At 52.1% G+C, this 19,350-nt stretch overlaps 1 protein-coding gene across 1 annotated transcript; it reads left to right on the top strand.

Annotated features, from left to right (window-relative positions):
* The first annotated feature begins 2,966 nt into the window (after nt 1-2,966).
* On the top strand, nt 2,967-18,356 carry LOC141999904 (CMP-N-acetylneuraminate-beta-galactosamide-alpha-2,3-sialyltransferase 4-like). The gene is made up of 10 exons (XM_074973775.1): nt 2,967-3,090; nt 8,790-8,847; nt 9,298-9,354; nt 10,319-10,446; nt 11,978-12,041; nt 12,962-13,108; nt 13,843-14,035; nt 14,720-14,848; nt 17,063-17,209; nt 18,249-18,356. The coding sequence occupies exons 1-10, from the start codon at nt 2,991-2,993 to the stop codon at nt 18,354-18,356; spliced, it is 1,131 nt and encodes a 376-aa protein (XP_074829876.1). The 5' UTR covers nt 2,967-2,990.
* Nucleotides 18,357-19,350: the final 994 nt, after the last annotated feature.

Here is a 19,350-nt window from a genome sequence, read left to right on the forward strand (position 1 = left end):
GCTCCTTGCAGGGTCAAGGCGGTGATGGGAGCATAATAGCCTGCAGAGATTGGATGGGTTTCAACAAGCAGGAGGGAGAGGAATCATTTAGGGTGCTGCAAGGTGCCACAGTTAGCCGTGCTTAGATTGTAAGTCCCTTGGGGCAGGCACTGTCTTTGTTCTGGGTTTGTACAGCACCTAGCACCATGGGGCCCTGGTCCATGACTCAGGCTCCTAGGTCTACTGTAATTATTATTATTATTACTTGTAAAGGGGGAATATGTAGGGTGCATAAGGAAGGGCGGACAAGGCAACAAACAGTTTTAATGTCACTGCCACTGCCCCCCCCCTCCCCCCACATGGCAGACCATCTTCAACCAGCCATGGCCACGTTGCCATGAGCACCCAGTGGGCACCCCCCATCCCTCTCCCCAGTTCCCAGGCCAGTTGCTGTGAGAAGAACCCATCCAGCAGAGCAGGGGAGAGGAGCTGACCCAGGGGAAGGGGTTGAAAACCCCAGCAGCTCTCTTCTCCAGAGAGTGACCTGGACCCCAAAACCACAGTCCTGTGCACGGGGCTGGGGAGGGGGCCCCCTTTAGTCCAGCATAGGTGGGAAACTAGATGCCTCCCCCCAGTGAATCCATCCCCTCTTTCTGTCCCTGCATTGGGGCCCAAGGCCGGTAGGGCGGAGCTCAGACGGGCTCACGAAGGGTGTGTCCACACGGCAGCCGGGAGCAAGCCTAGGGAGACAGACTCACACGAGCAGAGCTCGAGCTAGCGTGCTAAAGGAGCAGTATGGACGCCATGGCATTGGTGGAGGAAGGGTGGCCACTCCCGCATACCTGGCATACCGGCCGTTCCGGTACTTCAGGAACGGTGGGAGGCTGCCTCTGCCGGCGTGACCCCCCCCTTCCCCTTGGTGTGACCTCGCACGCACAGTGCGTGCCATGCAGGATGCCATTTTGAAGAGCTCCCTGCCCTGTCCCCCCAACCAGCGTGACCTCACACGCACGGTATGTGCAAGATCACGCCGGCAGAGGGGAACACTATTCAGCATGGTGTCCCCGGTCTGATACAGGGCAAAGTCACATCCGGTTTGTCTTAGTACTGGACAGGCTCCTGGCACATAAGCTGTGGACCGTAGTGGCACCTGGCACCCAGCAGGGAGGCTTCTGCAGGGTCAGAGCCCCCCAAGACAGTTCTGGGCTGGGAAGAGTCAGGGCACTATTGCTTGGCAGGGTCTGCGTATCCAGACTCTGGAGGTAGAGGCTGCTCGGAGAGGTAGCTATGGGGGCATGAGAGGGCGAAGGGCAAGAGGAATCCCCGTACTCAGCGTTATGCCTCCTGACTGTAGTGACAGACAGATACGTTTCATCGGCTCTTCACTCCGCTTCGCCCTGCAGAACGCACGCAGCCGCAGGCAAGTGAGCAGAGATGAGTCCACACCGTGCTGCGTCGACAGGCTTGGGTACTAAGGCCTTCTCAGTTATACCCCTGCAAACCCCGTGCAGGTTATGGCACTGCACAGGTGTCATCAAGGCCTTAATTTGAGGGCAGTGACGCACAGTCTGCTGTCCAGCTCCTGGTGATGATCCAGGAGAAGGGAAGATCCCAGTTTGGTTGGTTGATTTCTCCCCCCACCCCATTATTTCTTTTAAAATGAGCAACTTTGATCTGTGGCTGACCAATAAAGAAACTCAGATGCTCAGTCAATTCTGAGCAGCCCTGAACCAGAGCCAAGCTGCAGGGGCACAATTCAGATCAGTTTGCGGGGGGCTGTTTGCCCATCGCCCTCACGTGATGCATCTCAGACTCCTGGCAAGGAGGCACTTAACCTTCCTTCTTTGAAACGATTACCTCTCGCTGATGCCTTGCGAAGCAAACGTCCCCCTGCACCTGGATCAGACGGAAGCCTGTCTGGCAGGAGCAATGCAATAGCTTGAGACATTCAGATCTCACCTACTCCTGCAGTGCGAACCCCAGGCTCCCTGGGGAGGGGGAGCACCAGTGCCCTTGCTTTTAAGGCAACCACCAAAAAAAGTGGCTAATCCCCCCAGCAGGGTCTGGGAAAGCAGGAGATGCCAGCGCAGCTGAAAGGTCTCTTCATTGGCCAACGGGCAGCTTTGGAAGAGCTGGTTTTGCCCCAGATAATCAGCCTCACGAGGCTCCCTTCCAGCCGCCGAGGGGGAGATGAATATAAGGCACCGTCAGTTACAGGCTGCCGGTTTCTCCTGCTGTGCTTGAGTTTGTCTCATCTGCTCAATGGGGCTAATTAGGCGATCGCTCTCAGATGGAGGAAGCGGAGCTCTTCCTTCCTGCGCCGTCCCTTAAAGAGCGGGAGTGCATTATTGTGGCTTTACCGGCCTGAGCTCCCACGTGTCTGCTCCAGCTGCATCTCTGTCCCTGTATAATTAAGGCTGTCAGTCAAGCTCAGAGGCCTAAACGCTGCAAACTCTACGGCTTGCTCACAGAACTGCCTTGCTTTGCCGGCAAAGGTGCCATGCTCTCTGCTCTTTGGAGGGAAGTATTATTATTATCGGTGGAGCAAGCTCTGGGGCCATGGGGAGAAAAATTCACCTCATGGCAGCGTTTAGGTAACTCCTATTGGTGACATCCCCTTTCACTGTGTCGTTTTAGGGTAACTGGTAAAAACAACATCTCCTACCAACCCACCCGCCCCTTGCCCGGCATGCATGGAGCAGCCCAAAGCAAAAGGGAGGTGGGTGAGTCTTTCGGCGCGGCCTTTCTTCCATTTGCTTGGGGAGTCTCAGCAGGGGATGAAGCAGAGTGAGGCGTCTCCCAGAGACTCGATTGCTAGACATTACCCGGAATGCCGGGTCAACGTAGCCAGGGCAAACGCAGGCAGCTGTCGCACGAGCGCTTGAGAAGGATCCCTGCCTACCATTCTGTGCGAAGTCTAATGTCGTGGTTCACCAGTCCTTTTGATTGATGAATTGATGGGTCACCTCTGTTAGTTTCCTTTGCAGGCCAGGAACGCAGAAGCTGCCGATATGAATATTGAGGGGCTCATGTGCTCCAAATCGCAGGGCAGATTCATCTTTGTCTTTCTCAAGAAGCTGTGGAAGGTGCTGAGGCTTCTCCTGAGTGTGGGTAAGAGAGCTTGATCTCACGCTGAGTCCTGCCATCCTGTCCCCTGCCCCACTTGTTATTTGCATATGGTCACCAGGATCAAAGCCCCACTGTGCTGGGCACTATATAGTGAGAGACAGCCCATTATCTGAAGAGCTTGCACTTCAAGTAGACAGGACCCAACAAGTGAGTGTGGCAAAGGGGTAGAAGGGACGAGGGAGGTTGGAGTTGAGTGACCAGACAGCAAATGTGAAAAATCGGGACGGGGTGGGGGGTAATAGGAGACTATATAAGAAAAAGACCCCAAAATCAGGACTGTCCCTATAAAATAGGGACATCTGGTCACCCTAGGTTGGAGCGTGGTAATGGTAACAGGAAATGTGGTTACATAGATCAGCTACGTGCAGAGCTAAATAGCTTCAGAAAGTTTGATGTCCGTGAGATTTGTGGAACCACCTCTACTCCTGGTGAAGCAAAACAGGCCTGAGGCTTCTCTGGCTCACGGCAGCATGATGGGAATGAATATGTGGAGAATCAGGCCCAAAGATGTCGGACGGGATGGAGTGCACCAGCCCTTTGCCACGGTCCAGGCCAAGGGCTGGAGTCTGCAGTCCGTACCCACACTGGGGAACCTTTACTCCCATGAATCCTTTGACTTCAGGGGGACACTTGCGTGGGTTAGTGCTCCCGGGGCGAGACAGGTCTCTGCCACGTGGCCCTAAAGAGCTGCTAGTCAAGGTTGTGTTTGTGCGGCTCTGCCACAGCCAGCCGTTCTTTTCCAAACCGAGCACCCGATCTTGCGAAGACTTCCTAGCATTTACTACTGCGAGTAATGATGCTTTCCTCAGTGGAACTACTCCCAGTAGTAAGCACTGAACCTGTAATAACCCTTTGCATTACAATCATCGGGTGCCTAGTAACACTGCAGGTCATGGGCAGGACTATGTTTATACTTGGATCTAGGTTATTTGTAGAAAATTGCGTCACTTGAGCTGTATTTGCCTGTGTGGTGGGGAAGAAAAGATGATTTTTTTTTAAAATGTGAAAATCTCCTGTATTATTTCCCACACTTAGCGCAAAACAATCCAGGGGAATGTCACTGTAATCTCCTCCCAAAATGTTACCTTTGTGCTGTGAAAGAATGTGGATAATTTCAGTCCAAGTTGTAACTTTTTCAAAAATTGTAAGTACCTGAAAACAGCAGCTTAGGCCGTGAAGTAGCCATGGTCTCGGTTCAGTCAACCCCGGTACTCATGAGGAGCTTCCTACAGGTTTAGAGTTAGAGCGTGTGTGTGTGGGGGTGGAGTGTAGGGTGACCAGACGGCAAAGGTGAAAAATCAGCACGGGGTGGGAGATGGTAGGCGCCTGTGGAAGACAAAGCCCCAAATATTGTGACTGTCCATATAAAATCGGGACATCTGGTCACCCCAGTGGATGGGTGGGTGGTCCAATGAAATCCACCAGGAAGACCAGTGCTTGTGAACCCCTTCCACAAAGTAAGTGTGTCCTATTTTCACTAGAAAGGCTGTTTTTTTGTCTTGGGGAAAATCATTGCAGCTTTCGGGCTAAAAATGCATCTGTCAGACCTTCAGTTTGAAAGAAGTCCTCCGGGTAGTTTAATGACCATTGTGTTATTTGACATGGGACATTATGAGAAAAGTCAAATTAAAATCTTTTGTTTTCCAATCAAAATTGGGCTTAACTAATAGGTGTTTTTTAAAAAATCTGAAAATCCATATTCCACTTGACTCATTTGGAGATGATTTACAGCCAGCTTTGTAAAGATTCCTGGAGGAATTTTGCTCAGCAGAAGGCTGGCTGGGTTGCAAAGATCTAGATGTTTTTACACATAAGATCCGTGAAGGTCATGGGTGAAATCCTGGCCTCACTGAAATCAATGGCAAAACTCCCATTGACTTATGCCCAAATAAATTTGTTAGTCTCTAAGGTGCCACAAGTACTCCTTTTTTTTGTTTGTTTGTTTGCTGATACAAATTAACATGACTACCACTCTGAAAAGGATTTCATGTGGAAGTCATGGTTGTGACACACATGCAGCTTTATAGACCAGTTTTCCCAAAATGGCCTGCAGGTTTTTATGCCCATCTTTATTTACACACACCTACCCACGCCAGAGCCTGACTGTCAGGAGCATTGAGCCCATTTCTCTACTGTGCTCATTACTGTGGTAGCTGAGGGCCTCCGCGATGTCCTGCTATCTTCTCAATGAACGTAGAATCATAGAATATCAAGGTTGGAAGGGACCTCAGGAGGTCATCTAGTCCCACCCCCTGCTCAAAGCAGGACCAATCCCCAATTTTTGCCCCAGGTCCCTAAACGGCCCCCTCAAGGATTGAACTCACAACCCTTGGTTTAGCAGGCCAACGCTCAAACCACTGAGCTATCCCTCCACTCTTTCAGAAATCAGCTGTTCTTCCGGAAATCAGGCCCTGGGTGTCTAAAGCTGGGCACCAAACACTCCAAATTAGCCTCGTCAGCCTGGGAACACCTGCATTGGGCCATTTGCTCCTGCTGAGCTGATGTAACAACAGCCCCCGGCAATATCCTCCAGAGATGGCCTTAGTGACTTTGCTACCCACGCTCACAAATGCAACTAACTCTTGGCCACCACGATCGAACAGCATGGCCTGTGGCCATGAAATGTGTTTGCTTGGCCTTTTCCCTGGCATCTATCCCTGTGCTGCTCAGTTCTCCTAGGCCTGGCTTGATGTGGGCCGGGGTGTTCTGCTGGGGAGGACACGTCGCTTGGTAACTTCAGACTCTATGGCAGTGCTGAGCTAACACGAGAACCGCGGGCTCCAACGGAAGGCGAGAAGCGGCCAGGTCCACTGCAGGTTGATTTCCTATTCTGGGTATGCAGGAAACAGCAGGGGAGCTGGCAGGGTCTGTTACAAACACAAAGGCCGGCTGGCTCGGTGCGGCTTTCCCCATTAGATCACCCCCGTTCTGGAGCTTACTCTGGAGGCAGAGGTGGAGTATTTGGGGGCTGGCAGGCACCTGGGAGATGCTGCCAGTCAGTGTCCCGCAATCCCACCTTCCTCAGGTCCCTTTGGGAGCACAGTTAGGCCTGAGCCTGGGCCTTTGGGCTCCTGCACCACCTGTTTCTCATTGAGTGCTCCTACAAAGTGCTTCAGACCCCTGCAGAGACTGCTACCGCTTCAGGGAGCAATGGAGCTAGAGGGTATTCTCAGTGAGGCAGGGCAGCCTTCTCACAAGGTGCCATTTATTAGCCAGCTGGAATACAGCATCGGAGCATGCTCAGGTCAACAAGCATGGGCAAGCCAAGCCTATGACAGCGTGTGCGATGTCCCAATGTTCCACGCTCTCCCAGCATCCATCTCGGCTCGCTCGCTGGCTCAGCGTCTCTGTCTTTCCAGCAGCCGCCTTTAAAACACCTCGCTCCTCTGTGTCCCGCCGCAGCCACGCTGTGTGAACTCTCTCTGGCTGCCAGGCGTTCAAAGGGAATTTTCGGTGGCTGAAGCTGCCACTGGCTCTGCAGGACCTTCCGTGCATATGGGTGGATTCCAGCCGGACGTATCTGGTTCCAACCCAGACAGGCCTCTTGCCTTTGTGATATCCAGCTATGCCTCACGTCCCTTTTATACTCAGTAGGTAAACTGAGTCACACGTATTGTCCATAAAAATGTTACAGGCCATTTCCCCTGCTCCGCCCAGGGCTGGAAAGAGGGTGATGTGAAGTTGTGCCTGTGCCCCTTGCCTTCCGATGGGGCTGAGAACGGCTGTGTTGAGGGGGCCATTACAGCAGTGTCTGTCCCCCTTGATTGGATCCCTCCTGTGGCTGCTCTCCTTCACCTCTTCTGCTCCCCCATCCTTCCTACTTAGAGGGTGTGCCCCCCCCCTTCCCTGCTGATGGATGGGAGATAACGGGGAGGCTTGATTTGCTTTCCCCTCCCCAACGGATGTGTGAACAAGTGCGGGTGCTTGCACTGATATCTTGAATGGGGGAGACGGTATGAGATGAGGGGAATTCCCCCCCCGCCATCCCTGTCCCTACACCCAACACTTCAGGGTTGTAACCTCCATATCTCCTTATTTCTGGCCCTGCTTCAGTGCAGTATCAGACACCCCTCACACCTGGGCTGGTGTCCTGCCCTTGGGGGGGGGACTGGCTGCTTTCCCCTCAATCTGCAGCTTCGTGCATCTCGGAAGCCCAGAGGTATGGGGGCCCAGGGAAGGCAGAGTTATCATTCTGTGTTCATACAGCACCTAGCGCAGTGGAGTCCCCCATCTTGGCTGAGTCCTAGGCACAATTGCAATAAACATATTCAATGTCTGGGTTTTACTGCCCATGCAGAGTGGAGAGCCAAGAAGAAAGGCAACGCAAAGGAGACAAGATGTCTAGCGTTCTTTTGGTGTTAAAGGGCCTTTCCTACCCATCTATAGACAGGGGCCAATCCTGTCTGTCTTTCTTCCCCCAAACTCCTACTGATTTCAGTGGTGCACAAGGAATGTAGGGCTGGGCCCGTGGTTTTCCCTGGCAGGGACGCTGGTTTCCAAGGAGGTGGAACATTATTATTTATTATTTGCATTACCATAGCAACTAGGGGCCCCAGGCATGGACCCGAGCCCCACTGTGCTAGGTGCTGTACAAAGAAAGAACAAAAAAATGATTTTTTTCTCTGTTCTGCAGTCCTGTGTTTTTAACCCACATTTTGGGGGGCAGGATTGGGGTTCTGGCTGATTGTGTTCTTTCCAGGTCCCGCTGGTGGATGTGCTGGGGTGGGGGGGCAATGACTCCCTGTAATAGAAACATGAGAGGTTTGAAGGAGCCTTCTCTCTGCATCCCCTAATCTGTGCAGATACGAGGCCGTTGAAGAGACAATGAGAAAGAGAGAGAGCTGGGCTCAGCGTAAATGAAGCCTTTGCCAACTGTGTCCAGCAAAGGGCATGCTCAGGGTTGCGGATGTAACTCAGGGCTGCTATCTGTAGTGCCCTGTGGTTAGAGTGGGGAGGGGGCTGAGACTCAACGCTCCGGGGTTCTATTCCTGGCCCTGAAAGGGAGTCTGTGGCTTAAAGCAGTGGGCTGGGAGTCAGGGCTCATGGGTCTTCTTCTTTCTAGTTCTGCTGCTAACTTAGTGAAGGGCTTTGACAAGTCACTTAACCGCTCTGCGCTGCTATGTTGCCATTTTACAGAGGAGGGAATAATACCTACCCTATGGGGGTGCTGCGGGTCGTAATGTTTGCAACGCGCAGCAAGGGCCCGGGATGGAAATTGCTGTAGAAATACTAGGGATTATTAAGAGAAAGTCCCATTCAATCCTGGCCAGTGAGGGACTAGTTCTGCTCTAGCCACTCGGGGGCTCCCCTGTTCTGGAACAGTATCTGCAGGTCTTCAGCCCTATGTGGTTGAAACTCACGTCAGTCGGGTGTGCGTTTCGGGGGCTGGGCGGCAGGTGAGCCCAGCTGTGGTGCTGCTAGGGCGGAGGGATAGCTCAGGGGTTTGAACACTGGCCTGCTAAACCCAGGGTTGTGAGTTCAATCCTTGAGGGGGCCATTTAGGGATCTAGAGCAAAAAGAAAATAAGGGGAAAAAATCTGGATGATTTAGTTGGGGTTGGTCCTGCTTTGAGCAGGGAGTTGGACCAGATGACCTCCTGAGGTCCCTTCCAACCCTGATATTCTATGAGGCGTTGCTTCCCTGTTTCAATGTGTCCATCTTGTGTCCATTTCCTTCAACAGTGCTCAGTGTGCAAGTTTTCCAGTACTGCAGGAGGATGTCACCTGATGTTCCCTTTGAGTAAGTCACCCTGCTTCCCCAGGCCTGATCTGCATGACATTAGGCTCCTAGCGGGGGCTCAGTAGCCAGAAACACACCTCCCCTGTAAAGCTCAGACCTTTCTGTCCTGGGACAATGGAGACTGCTCGCTCCCAGTGTGGGGTGTGGGGAACCATGGGGAGTTTGGGAGAGCTGTGTTCTGCCTGGTGAGGAGATGATCTGAATTATGTGGCAGGAAGGATGGGGTGGAAGGAGAGGAAAGGAAGAGAAAAGTAGCAGGGGGGAAAAAATCACGGAAGGACTCAATTCTAAACCTAAAATCTTCCCATAGTGTGGGATCCCTGGCAGGTTGTGGAGAGGGAGCCGGAGGGGTGTGCTAATGGACAGTTCTGGAGCAGACTCATGGAGGGCTAGAGAGGGGGTGGAGGCAGTCAGAAGGCTGTGAATAAATGAGCCATGTGTCTTTCACAGGAAGGACATCAACATTTGCAGGAAGCGCTTTGCATGGAGAAATCCCATTCTTGGCAGGTTTGTTAGTTGCTTTTGATTTGCCCTGGGGATGTTGGCGAGGGAGGGTTTGACGCTCTGACCAGTGTACGTGGAGGGGCAGGGCAGTCCCGGTGTGTGGGGAATCCAGCAGACTGGAAGGGAGATGTCCACTGTGAGTGTTGGTACCGCTGTGAAGTCAGTGAACAAGCTGAGGTGAGACACGCTGAGGAACCACAAGAGGAAAAGCAGACCTCACTTCCGCCCCAGGGCAGAGCAATTGAAAGATGACGCAGCATTTCCAAGACGTTGGCAGGCCAAGGCAAGGGGAACACGTTGGGGAAGTTGAGTGTGGGAGCTCAGAGGGGATTTCGCCATCGCAGGCCGGGCTGAGACATGGGGTGGAACCAGCCAGGGCTAACAGGGAGGGACGTGGTTCCTTTTCTAGAAGCGCTTGGGGAGAGCACAGAAGCATCCAAGTGCCCTCAGTCAGTGGCTCTCAGCCTTTCCAGACAACTGTACCCCTTTCAGGAGTCTGATTTGTCTTGTGTACCCCCAAGTTTCACCTCATTTAAAAATGACTTGCTGACAAAATCAGACATAAAAAATACAGAAGTATCACAGCTCACTATTGCTGAAAAATTGCTGACTTTCTGATTTTTACCATATAATTATGAAATAAATCAACTGGAATATAAAAACTGCACTTACATCTCAGTGTGCAGTATATAGCGCAGTATAAACAAGTCAGCGTCTGTATGACATTTTAGTTTGCACTGACCTCGCTAGGGCTTTTTATGTAGCCTGTTGTAAAACTAGGTGCATATCTAGATGAGCTGACGTACCCCCTGGAAGACTCTACATACCCCCAAGGGTACACCCACCCCTGGTTGAGAACCACTGCCCTAAATGAGCCTGGACGCTCAGCCCATGTGCCGAGGCTGTGACTGGCATTTTCTCCCCTGGACCCTGCTGCGGTACTAACACCCAGGCTCTCTCTTGCTAGGTTTGAGCCTGACTGGAAGCCTTTCCTGACCAGCAGGGAGTTATTCTGGCAGGACAACACCCCTGCCAGGAGACAACTAAACTACCTTCTCCAGTTCCATATGCTTCCCTTTGGACTGAAGAGCTCGGGTATCGGTCTCCCCCTCCCCAAGCACACCCTTTGCTCGCGGTTAACTCGTGGGACTGTGGGGGCCCACTGGGCATCTCCATTACGCAGCCACACGGAGATATGGAAGGTGCGGGTGGTGATAGGATAGAAATATGCCAGGGCTCATCAGAGCTGGACAGCAGGATTTCCTGGGTAGGTGGTCAGGCTGGAGGAGTGTCGGCTTTGCTCCCTGGATACGACTGTGTGAGGATGAACATGGGGAATGGGGGAGATGAAGGAAGGAGGAAACTCTTTAATTCCATTCTCCAGCAGGGCCAGTAGGCCCATGAATAGAATTGATGAGTGCTGTACTGTTAAAGCTTCCATTGCAGTCCACGGTCATAGTCCCATCGACCCCCGCAATGGGCTGGTATCGGGGCCCTTAGTTCTGAACCGTCCCAGCGTGTGCCCTGATTATTTGTATGCTGGGACACTTGATGGAAAACCTAGGCAAAATATGATCCCTGCCCTAAAGAGTTTGCCAACTGCCTGGTGCAGTGACACGGGGAGTGAAAGCCCTGGGCAGCAGGGGGAATAGGGAGAAGGGAGGGCAAAGGCTACAGCGATAGTTTCCTTGGGGCAAGGGGCTGCGTGTTTGGCTGGGCTCCCCCAGTGCAATGTGTTGTCCATGTCTGTGCCACTGTATAATTAATAGAGATGTCTGACATTCATCTGCTCCAGGGCTTGTCTGTACAGAGACACCGTGCACGGCAAGCTGGGGTGTCAGTCTAAGCCCGCTGGGTGCTCAGTGGCTGTATGGACTCTCCTGCCGCGCATTCGAGTTCCCTGGTGCGCTTTGGGTACTGCAGTTTGAAACAGCAGCAGATCAGAACGCAATGTGGACATTGGAGTGCATGGCAGTGCAGGGTCCACGCGGCCACGTAGTGCGTGGCAGGCTACTGCGCTGTAGATTTACACCCCAGCTTGCCGTGCCCTGAGTCTCTGGGTAGACATACCCAGGATGTGGAGACTATTCGGCAAACAGGAGGAGGAGCGGATGAAACCAAGGAGTCGTGTCTTCGGGAAGGGATCACTTGGCCCAGGCAGATGATTAAGAACATAAGAACAGCCAAACTGGGTCAGACCAAAGGTCCATCTAGCCCAGTATCCTGTCTTCCGACAGTGGCCGATGCCAGGTGCCCCAGAGGGAATGAACAGAACAGGGAATCATCAAGTGACCCATCCCCTGTCACCCATTCCCAGCTTCTGCCAAAGGGAGGATAGGGACACCATTCCTGTCCATCCTGGCTAATAGCCATTGATGGACCTATCCTCCGTGAATTTATCTAGTTCTTTTTTGAACCCTGTTATGGTCTTGGCCTTCACGACATGCTCTGGCAAGGAGTTCCACAGGTTGACTGTGCGTTGTGTGAAAAAATACTTCCTTTTGTTTGTTTTAAACCTGGCTGTTCATTTCATTTCCTGACCCCTAGTTCTTTTGTTTTGTTCTTTTCTTCTTGTGTTTATTGTGTTCTTGTGTCATTGTTTAACCTCTTTCTCCTTTCCGTCCAGTTCTCCATGCGTTCCACACATTACAGCTCCTCCCGCAGCAGGGGATGCCAAAGTCCATTGAGTGGTAGGGGGCTGGGCTGGTGGCTGTGTGTCGGTGGGACAATGGTGGGTGTTAGTGGTGGGGAAACCTCAAAAAAGGGTTTAGCAGCTTGGTTTGGCACCTTTGTATCTGAGGCTCATTAAAGTTCTCCCATTCTTACCTCCCCTCCAATCCATCCCCTCTGCTGACACCCTGCTCCCTCTCCTCGCCTCCCAAAAGGCCCCTTCTACTCTCCCTGCAGGCCCCTCCAGCTTGCCCTTCTGGGCCGCCTTGGTGCCCAGGGCATCAGAAAGGTCACTAGCCGCTGCCCTGTAATTTCTATTACACCCTGCTCTCTCTCCTCCTCCCCCATCACCATCTACCTCCTCCCAGGGCGGGGCCGCTCAGGGCACACAGAGGTACGTGCATATGTCTGTGGTGCTCGTCCACTACTGGCTGTGAAGCATGGTCCGTCTGCTGGGCATCTGTTAGCCACTGGATTGCTTCCCTCTTCCACCAGTGCCTTCTGGCCCTTCCAGTACAGACTGTGTTACCATGGCTGCCTCCCCCTCCACCAGCTTAGCCAAGGCCACACGCAAGTTTCTTAGTACGCTGGGGAGACTCCATGCCTTGCTCCTCTCACTGGGGCATGGCCCACATCCAGCCGAGCGGAGTGCAGCATCCCTGTGTTGCAGGGCTAACCAGGCAATAGATGGGCTTTGTGGGTTGGACTGGCAGCGCTCCGTACCTTGCCAAGCCCGCTCCTGGTATCTGAACACAGCAGGAGCAGCTGAATTCTCCTGGGGCCGGGCTGAGTTCCAGGTTTCCTCTGCGCTGCAGTCGCATGGCGTTGTTCTGGGGAGACCCATCAGTAGTCCAGACAAGCCCTGGGCGATATTGCTCTAGAGGGGGAGGAACTGGGCCAAACAGGGCCTCACATGCATTCCATTGGCTCCTCTGTCCAGTCTTCGGTGCCGAAGGTGCGTCGTGGTCGGCAACAGTAACTCCATTCGTGGCCGAGGCTTCGGGGCAGTGATTGACTCACACAACATTGTCATCAGGTACCGGATGCTCCCTGGGACCAACACGCAGAGGGGAACCGATGGCTTGTTGTACATGTGCTTAGCTCTTTTTGTATAGCCAGCTTGACCCCTGCATTCAGGGAGCCTCATGACCTTGGCCAAACACACAAGTAGATGCCATGGTTGTCAGAATTCACAGCCTCCAAAATTGCAGGCCTTTTCTGTGGGTGCTCTGTGGGTACAGCTACACTGCAATAAAAATCCTGTCTGTACTGCAATTTTTAGTCCCACAGCCCGAGTCCCGCAAGCCTGAGTCAGCTGACCTGGGCCAGCCACCCCTATGCTGTGGGTCTTTTATTGCAGTGTAGATGAATCCTTTGACCTCTTCTATTTGCTCATTCAGTAGAAAGGAGAATGGTCTTGTAGTCAAGGTCTTGCTTTGGGACTCAAGAGATCTGAGTTGAATTTCTGGCAAATGCCATCGATTTCCTGAGTGAAAGTCACTTAATTTCTCTGTGCATCCATTCTCCATCTGCAAAACGGGGCTAAAATCATACTGCCATCTGCCGCCCTTTGTCTGCCTTTATGTAGCTTTTTGGATCATGGACCATTTCTTACTATGTGTGCATGCATTGCCTCGCACACTGGAGCTGTGATATCAATTGAGGCCGCGAGGTGTTGTAAATAACAAAGTAGAAAAGTAAAATAAACCCCCACACGTGAACAAGTCTGGCCCTGGGTTCCATCCGGCAGTGGCACACGACCTGTTCCGTGACAACCTGTATATCTGGCATGCTCTCAGCACTCTGCCTTTCACCCCTCAGGTTAAACAATGCTCCAGTGAAAGAGCACAAGGAAGACGTGGGTGAGAAAACCAGCATCCGGCTCTTCTTCCCCGAGTCTGCTCTGCCCAACCCTCTGGATAACAATGACAATGAAACGCTGATGGTGCTCGTTGCATTCAAGAGCCTGGATTTTATCTGGGTGAAGGAAATGCTGCTGAAGACAAGGACTAAGGTGAGGCTTCTCAAAGGGCTATCGGGAGGTGCTCGGCCAGGTGGCATGAGATAAGGGTGAGTGAAGAGGTTTCGGGGCTCTCTTGTGCTCTTCCATATCACATAAGCAGCCTGCCACGAGCAGTGGGGTGACCCCAAGCTTCTGGTCCAATCTGGCTCTCAACTCATCCATCATTAAATGGGAAGACTGTCTACATGGGAACTAATCCTAGAAGGCTGATGGCATTGGGAGCAGGAGAAGGGACCAGACTTTGCCATCCTTACTCAGCGGAGAGTCCGGTTGATTCTAATCCTGTAGCCAACTGTTACTCAGTGCAAACATGGGCAGCAGAGTCTGGACAGCACCAGGGTAGATGCAGGCTGGGATTTCGACAGTCAGGCACCCAATTCTCATTGAAATTCAGTGGCAATTGGATGCCTCACTCTCAATTGCACCTTTGAAAATCTTCCCCTTAGTTACTAACCACTTGCCTGTTACTTGTTGGTACTGACCTGTCTTGTCAGGTTACTTATGTCTGCTACCTCCACGCGATCTCTCTGTGCTAATTCCTGTAGCCATTGTTATGTATTCATTTCTTATTTGTACTAACCACCTGCCCTCCTATGCTCTGCTGCTTCCTAATGAGTCAACAGGCTGGGATATTGCAGCTGGATCCAAATCTCTCTCTCTCTCCCTCCCCTACAGACTGTACAGGGGTTTTGGCGCCAGCCTCCCAGTGAATGGAAGTGGAATGCCTCTCACCTGCGGATTCTGCACCCTTACGTCACCTACGAAGCAACATACAAATTGCTTCAGCTGGAGAAGAGGGGCAAGGTATGGCCCTGACTGCCTGGCAGGGAGAAAGCTCCAGGATGCTACTTGCCTCCTTTAACTCTGTGCCTTCCTGCTTCACCGCAGTACAGTACTGCCCAAAGCAGAATCGCAGAAGGAGATGGAGGGGTGGAGGGGAAAGTCCTCTTTGATCATCCAATCCATCTGCCTGCCAGAGCCGGGTGCATGCCTTTAGCAGGATTTCTGTTGCCGTGGTTGACCTTGCTCTAAATGGGCGACGGGGGTTTCTACCCCATCCACTGGGTCTGTGTCTGGATATTACTGACATTCAGCCTAAATTTCCCTTTCTTAATTTCATCCCACCATTCCTTGCCATGCCAGGCTGAACAATGTCTCCCCAGCTTGATCAATGCTTAGCCAAGCTGTGTGTATTTGGTTCTTCTCTTTCCCCATCAGATGGACCCATACTGATAATGGGCTTCTAAGGAAGAGAGGAATTTAGGTTTGCATCCCTTAAAGCAGTGAGGTATGCAGGAAAGCTCAAGTCTAATCCTGGCTCTGTTGTCAACTCCTTCTGTAGCATTAGCTTCCCCACTCATTGGGGGCACCGAGGATTATCTAGTTAATAAGTATAATCATTCTTTGTCTTTTGTCCTGATCCTCAAAGCGCTTTGCAGCCATTAATTAATTCAGCCACCACCACGAATTAGGGAAGCATTGTAATTGGCATTTTCTGAGGGGGAAGCTGAGGCAGGGTGTCTAAATGACTTGCCCAAGGTCAGGCAGTGATTCATAGCCAGGGCTGGGATTGGGACTGGGACCCAAGTCTCCAGATCTCCAAACCCATGTACTGCAACGTATCCTCGCGGAAAGTGTTACTGTCCATGCGGAAAGTGTGAAGTGTGTACTTAGAGACCGGAGACCGGATGGTGTTGTCGGTAGCTACCGGTGAGGTGCTCTGCTCTGGTTCGATGATGATAACAGTCGGCTGCGTGCGTGTTCCCTCTGTGTGCTGCCCCAGTTCTCTGCAGATAGCTGACACAGCAGACCCCGAGAGAACCCCCAAAGACCACAGACTCTAGTAAGGCACCTGGCCAGGTTTATTGTCCAACGAAGCACAGTAATAGTTTCATGTAGACTCTACAGGACATACTACGAATATGTGCCCCCTGGCAATGGACACAGCTCACTCCACTGCCCCCTAGGCTGGACAAAGATATGCGCTCCGGGACCTATTTTTATACAGTTGCCGGACAGATTACTCATCCCTCCTGACGTACTGAGGTACAGCCCCTTGACTCATTAGGGCGCTGTCTCCCCCTTTGATCATGTTGGTTCAAACAAACAGCTCTGTCCATCATGCTGTCCTTTTGACCCTGTCTTTGGGATGCCCCTGCCTGTTCCTTGTTATCTCTGGGAAGTGTCCTTGTATCAGGATGTCCAGGTGCCATCTTGGCACACGTTCGTTCCTCTTATTACTACTTATATCATTAGCGCGTGCTTTCTAGGAGCCCTTTTCTTGCCATGTTCTGCAATTAGGGCCTGCCTCTGGCTCGCAGCCCAGCTTTGCTTAGCAATGCCTGGAAGTACTTTGGTTCAGGCTTTAGGCCTCAGGCCAGGCCTCTGATACAAGGGTTTATATTTCAGGGCCTCTTACTACAGATGTTACGTTGGCTCCGGAGCTGAGCTTTGTAGCTGTTCTGCTTGGTCTCATTTATTTTTTTTTTAATGCAGGTGTTCGTTTGTGAAGGCCGGTGTCGCCTTTAAATGACTGACGCTGGAGTTTTGTAGCTTTTAGGCTGGAATTTAATGCACGGGCTTGAATTTAGAACAACCCTAACACGCCAACCAGAGAGAGTACATACCCAGACAAGGCATACCCAGAATTTCGATAGGGACAGATTGCATGCTTGCTCAGTCGTATATGCAGGCCTGCAGTGCCTGCTGGATTCCTTCCAGAAGCTTATAGATCTCCACTGTGGTTAACATTTGACTTTTCCAAAGGCCCCGTTCTCACTACAGGCCGCTCTGCTCTGCCCAGCGTCACTTTAAAAAGTTGCACCTTGTGGTTTTGTCACAGAAACGGCAAGACCTGTAAACTCCGCCCTTCTGTCTGTCTTGGTATTTTTCTGCCAAGTGGGGCATGGAGGGGGCAGTTGGTCCCAGAGGTAGCCAGGTTGCTTGGGGCTGGTGTGGTAAAAGTTGAGACCAAAATGCATAATGCAATTTGAAAATGTGTCATATCCTTTTATCCAGAAATATTCCACCACCGGAATCATCGCTTTGAACTTAGCCCTCCATATCTGCCACGAGGTTAACATCATAGGATTTGGGTACCCTGACAAGCGTGACAATACCACGCCAGTACACTACTATGACACGGAGCATCTGAGCCAGGGCGTGGTAAGATTATCCTCGTTCTGTTAACCTGTTCCTTGTGATGCCACCCGCTGGGAGAGGCTGGGACTGGAGTAGCTGGCAGCCCCCCACGCTTGGTGCTTCTTCATCATTCCCCATAGCGATTCCTCTTGGGAGAGGCTGGGACTGGAGTAGCTGCTGGGAGCTTTTTGAGAGGACTTCAGGTACAGACTCTGTCCACTGCAGTACAGCATTTGGAATGGCAATATGGGCCCAATCCAGTGTCCATTGAAATCAACGGGAGTCTTGCTATTGATTCTGAGAGCTGGTCTCCCCTCCTGTTGCCTTCACTGTCTTGTTTGTCAGCTCCTCCCTGGTGCCCATCGTCATGCTCAGGCACCGGGGCGTGCAAAGCCACCTTCCTGATCTCATGCAAATCCCCCCTTAAGTCTCACTTTTTCCATGCCACCTGCAAGAAATTAGCCAGCTGAGCCATTCATTTGTTTAAAATACAGAAACCCAATCACCCTTATCCCGCCATGCTGCATAATTGCATTACTGTAGTGCTGTTAACCCTTGCCATTCCTGACCCTTTTCCTTCCCTCCTGTCTTTTTACCCCCTTTAATTAAAGTTATATCATTAATAGCAGTGGCACCTGGAGCCTGTAACTGAGAAGGGGCCAGTCTTGTGTGGGCACTGTACACACACTACAAGAGACAGTCCCTGCCCAAAGAGCTTACAGACAGGATGGAAGGACTAAGGATGAGAGTGGAAATAGAGAGACAAAGTGACTTGCCCAAGGCTATGCAGTGAGTCACTGGCAGTGCTGGGAATAGAACCCAGGTCACCTGGTCCCCAGTTTAATGCTTGAAGCATGGCACCATACTGCTGTTAGCTTGTACATTTCATGGGGTAGGGATCTTTGGTCAGATCCCCTGCTGGTCTCAATTGGAGTCGCTCCATTGACACTGATTTACACCAGCTGTGGGTCTGGCCTGCTCTCTGTCTGTGCTGGGCAACATTCAGCACACAGTTCTGGGTGCTGTAAGAAATGATCCGTAACAACAGCACTTCTCTCTGCAGTTTGTGGTGCACAACATCAGCGCGGAGCAGGCGTGGCTGCTGAAAATGATGGAGCGGGGGATGATTTCCGACTTGTTGCGCCCTTCCTCCTGGTCCTGGGGCCCCTGAGTGGGGGTGACGCTGCGTGATGTTCCAGGAGCCGTTGCTCCATGCACCAGTGTTGGGCCACGGTTGGCTTTTACTCTTGTTGTTGTTCTGATCTGTATCGGACAGGGCAGGCGTTATCCTGTTCTGTACCTGGTGGGCAGTAAGCCATGGTCCTCCGGCGTTTGACTGCATGGCTTTTGCTCTGATGGCCTGTGACCTTTGCCTCTAATCACTGATCCATGGCTTCCTTGGTGGAGGAGGAAGCGTGCCATATGGTGCTTCCCACACCTTTTGGAAACAGCCCTCCCTGCTTTGCCTGCTAGTCACTTGTATTAACCCTTGACTTGAGAGGTTAAGGCCCCGCATTAGGGCATTGAGGGGTGGTCTTAAGCCAGGTCCCTTACAGTTCTCAGCCCCTTTCTCCGGAGCCTCAAGTGAAAGGAGCTGGTCCCGTTGACTTGGAGAAGGACTCTGCCGAACCCTCAGAGGATCCGGTATCTCAGGTGATCTTTGAAACGTTGGGGAAAGTTATTGGCAGTGGGACCGTGCTGATGAGTGTTTCTGTTTGGAAATAAAGACAGAACTGGTTCTAAGTGGGCCTGGGAGTGTCTCTGATTGGCACCAGGGTTATAGGGAGGGGTTGTCTGGAGGGGACTAATGTGGATGACGGTACGCAGTGTCACTACAAACTCTTTGCTGCTCCTGGATCTACAGTTACTGCCCCCCTTCTCTGCACACTCTTGATGGCTTTGCTTGCCCCTCCCAACCTGCCATGACTGCATAGCCACCCCCTGCCCCATTGCTCACCCTGCCAGAGCTGGGAAGTTGCTGGCCCGTTATGCCAGAATTCCTCCTTCCGTCAAATCTCACCTGTAAAAATCCTGTGCACGACTGGCTCAGACACCAAAATTCCCCCCACTTACTGCTTCCTTCCACCCTCTCCTCCAGGCCTCCTTCCCCACTGCACACTTTCCCCTGCCTCCTTCCAGTGCTCCCTCACTGCCACGTTCACCTT

Source organism: Natator depressus, chromosome 16 (genome assembly GCF_965152275.1).
Source record: "Natator depressus isolate rNatDep1 chromosome 16, rNatDep2.hap1, whole genome shotgun sequence".
NCBI classification, from domain to species: domain Eukaryota; kingdom Metazoa; phylum Chordata; order Testudines; family Cheloniidae; genus Natator; species Natator depressus.

Bases quoted from the DNA above. Each gene is read 5' to 3' on its own strand.
- LOC141999904 (XM_074973775.1), top strand. From the start codon at position 2,991: ATGAATATTGAGGGGCTCATGTGCTCCAAATCGCAGGGCAGATTCATC. The intron at 9,355-10,318 runs GTTTGTTAGTTG...CTCTCTTGCTAG, and splicing joins AGAAATCCCATTCTTGGCAG to GTTTGAGCCTGACTGGAAGC. The intron at 12,042-12,961 runs GTAGGGGGCTGG...TCCTCTGTCCAG, and splicing joins ATGCCAAAGTCCATTGAGTG to TCTTCGGTGCCGAAGGTGCG.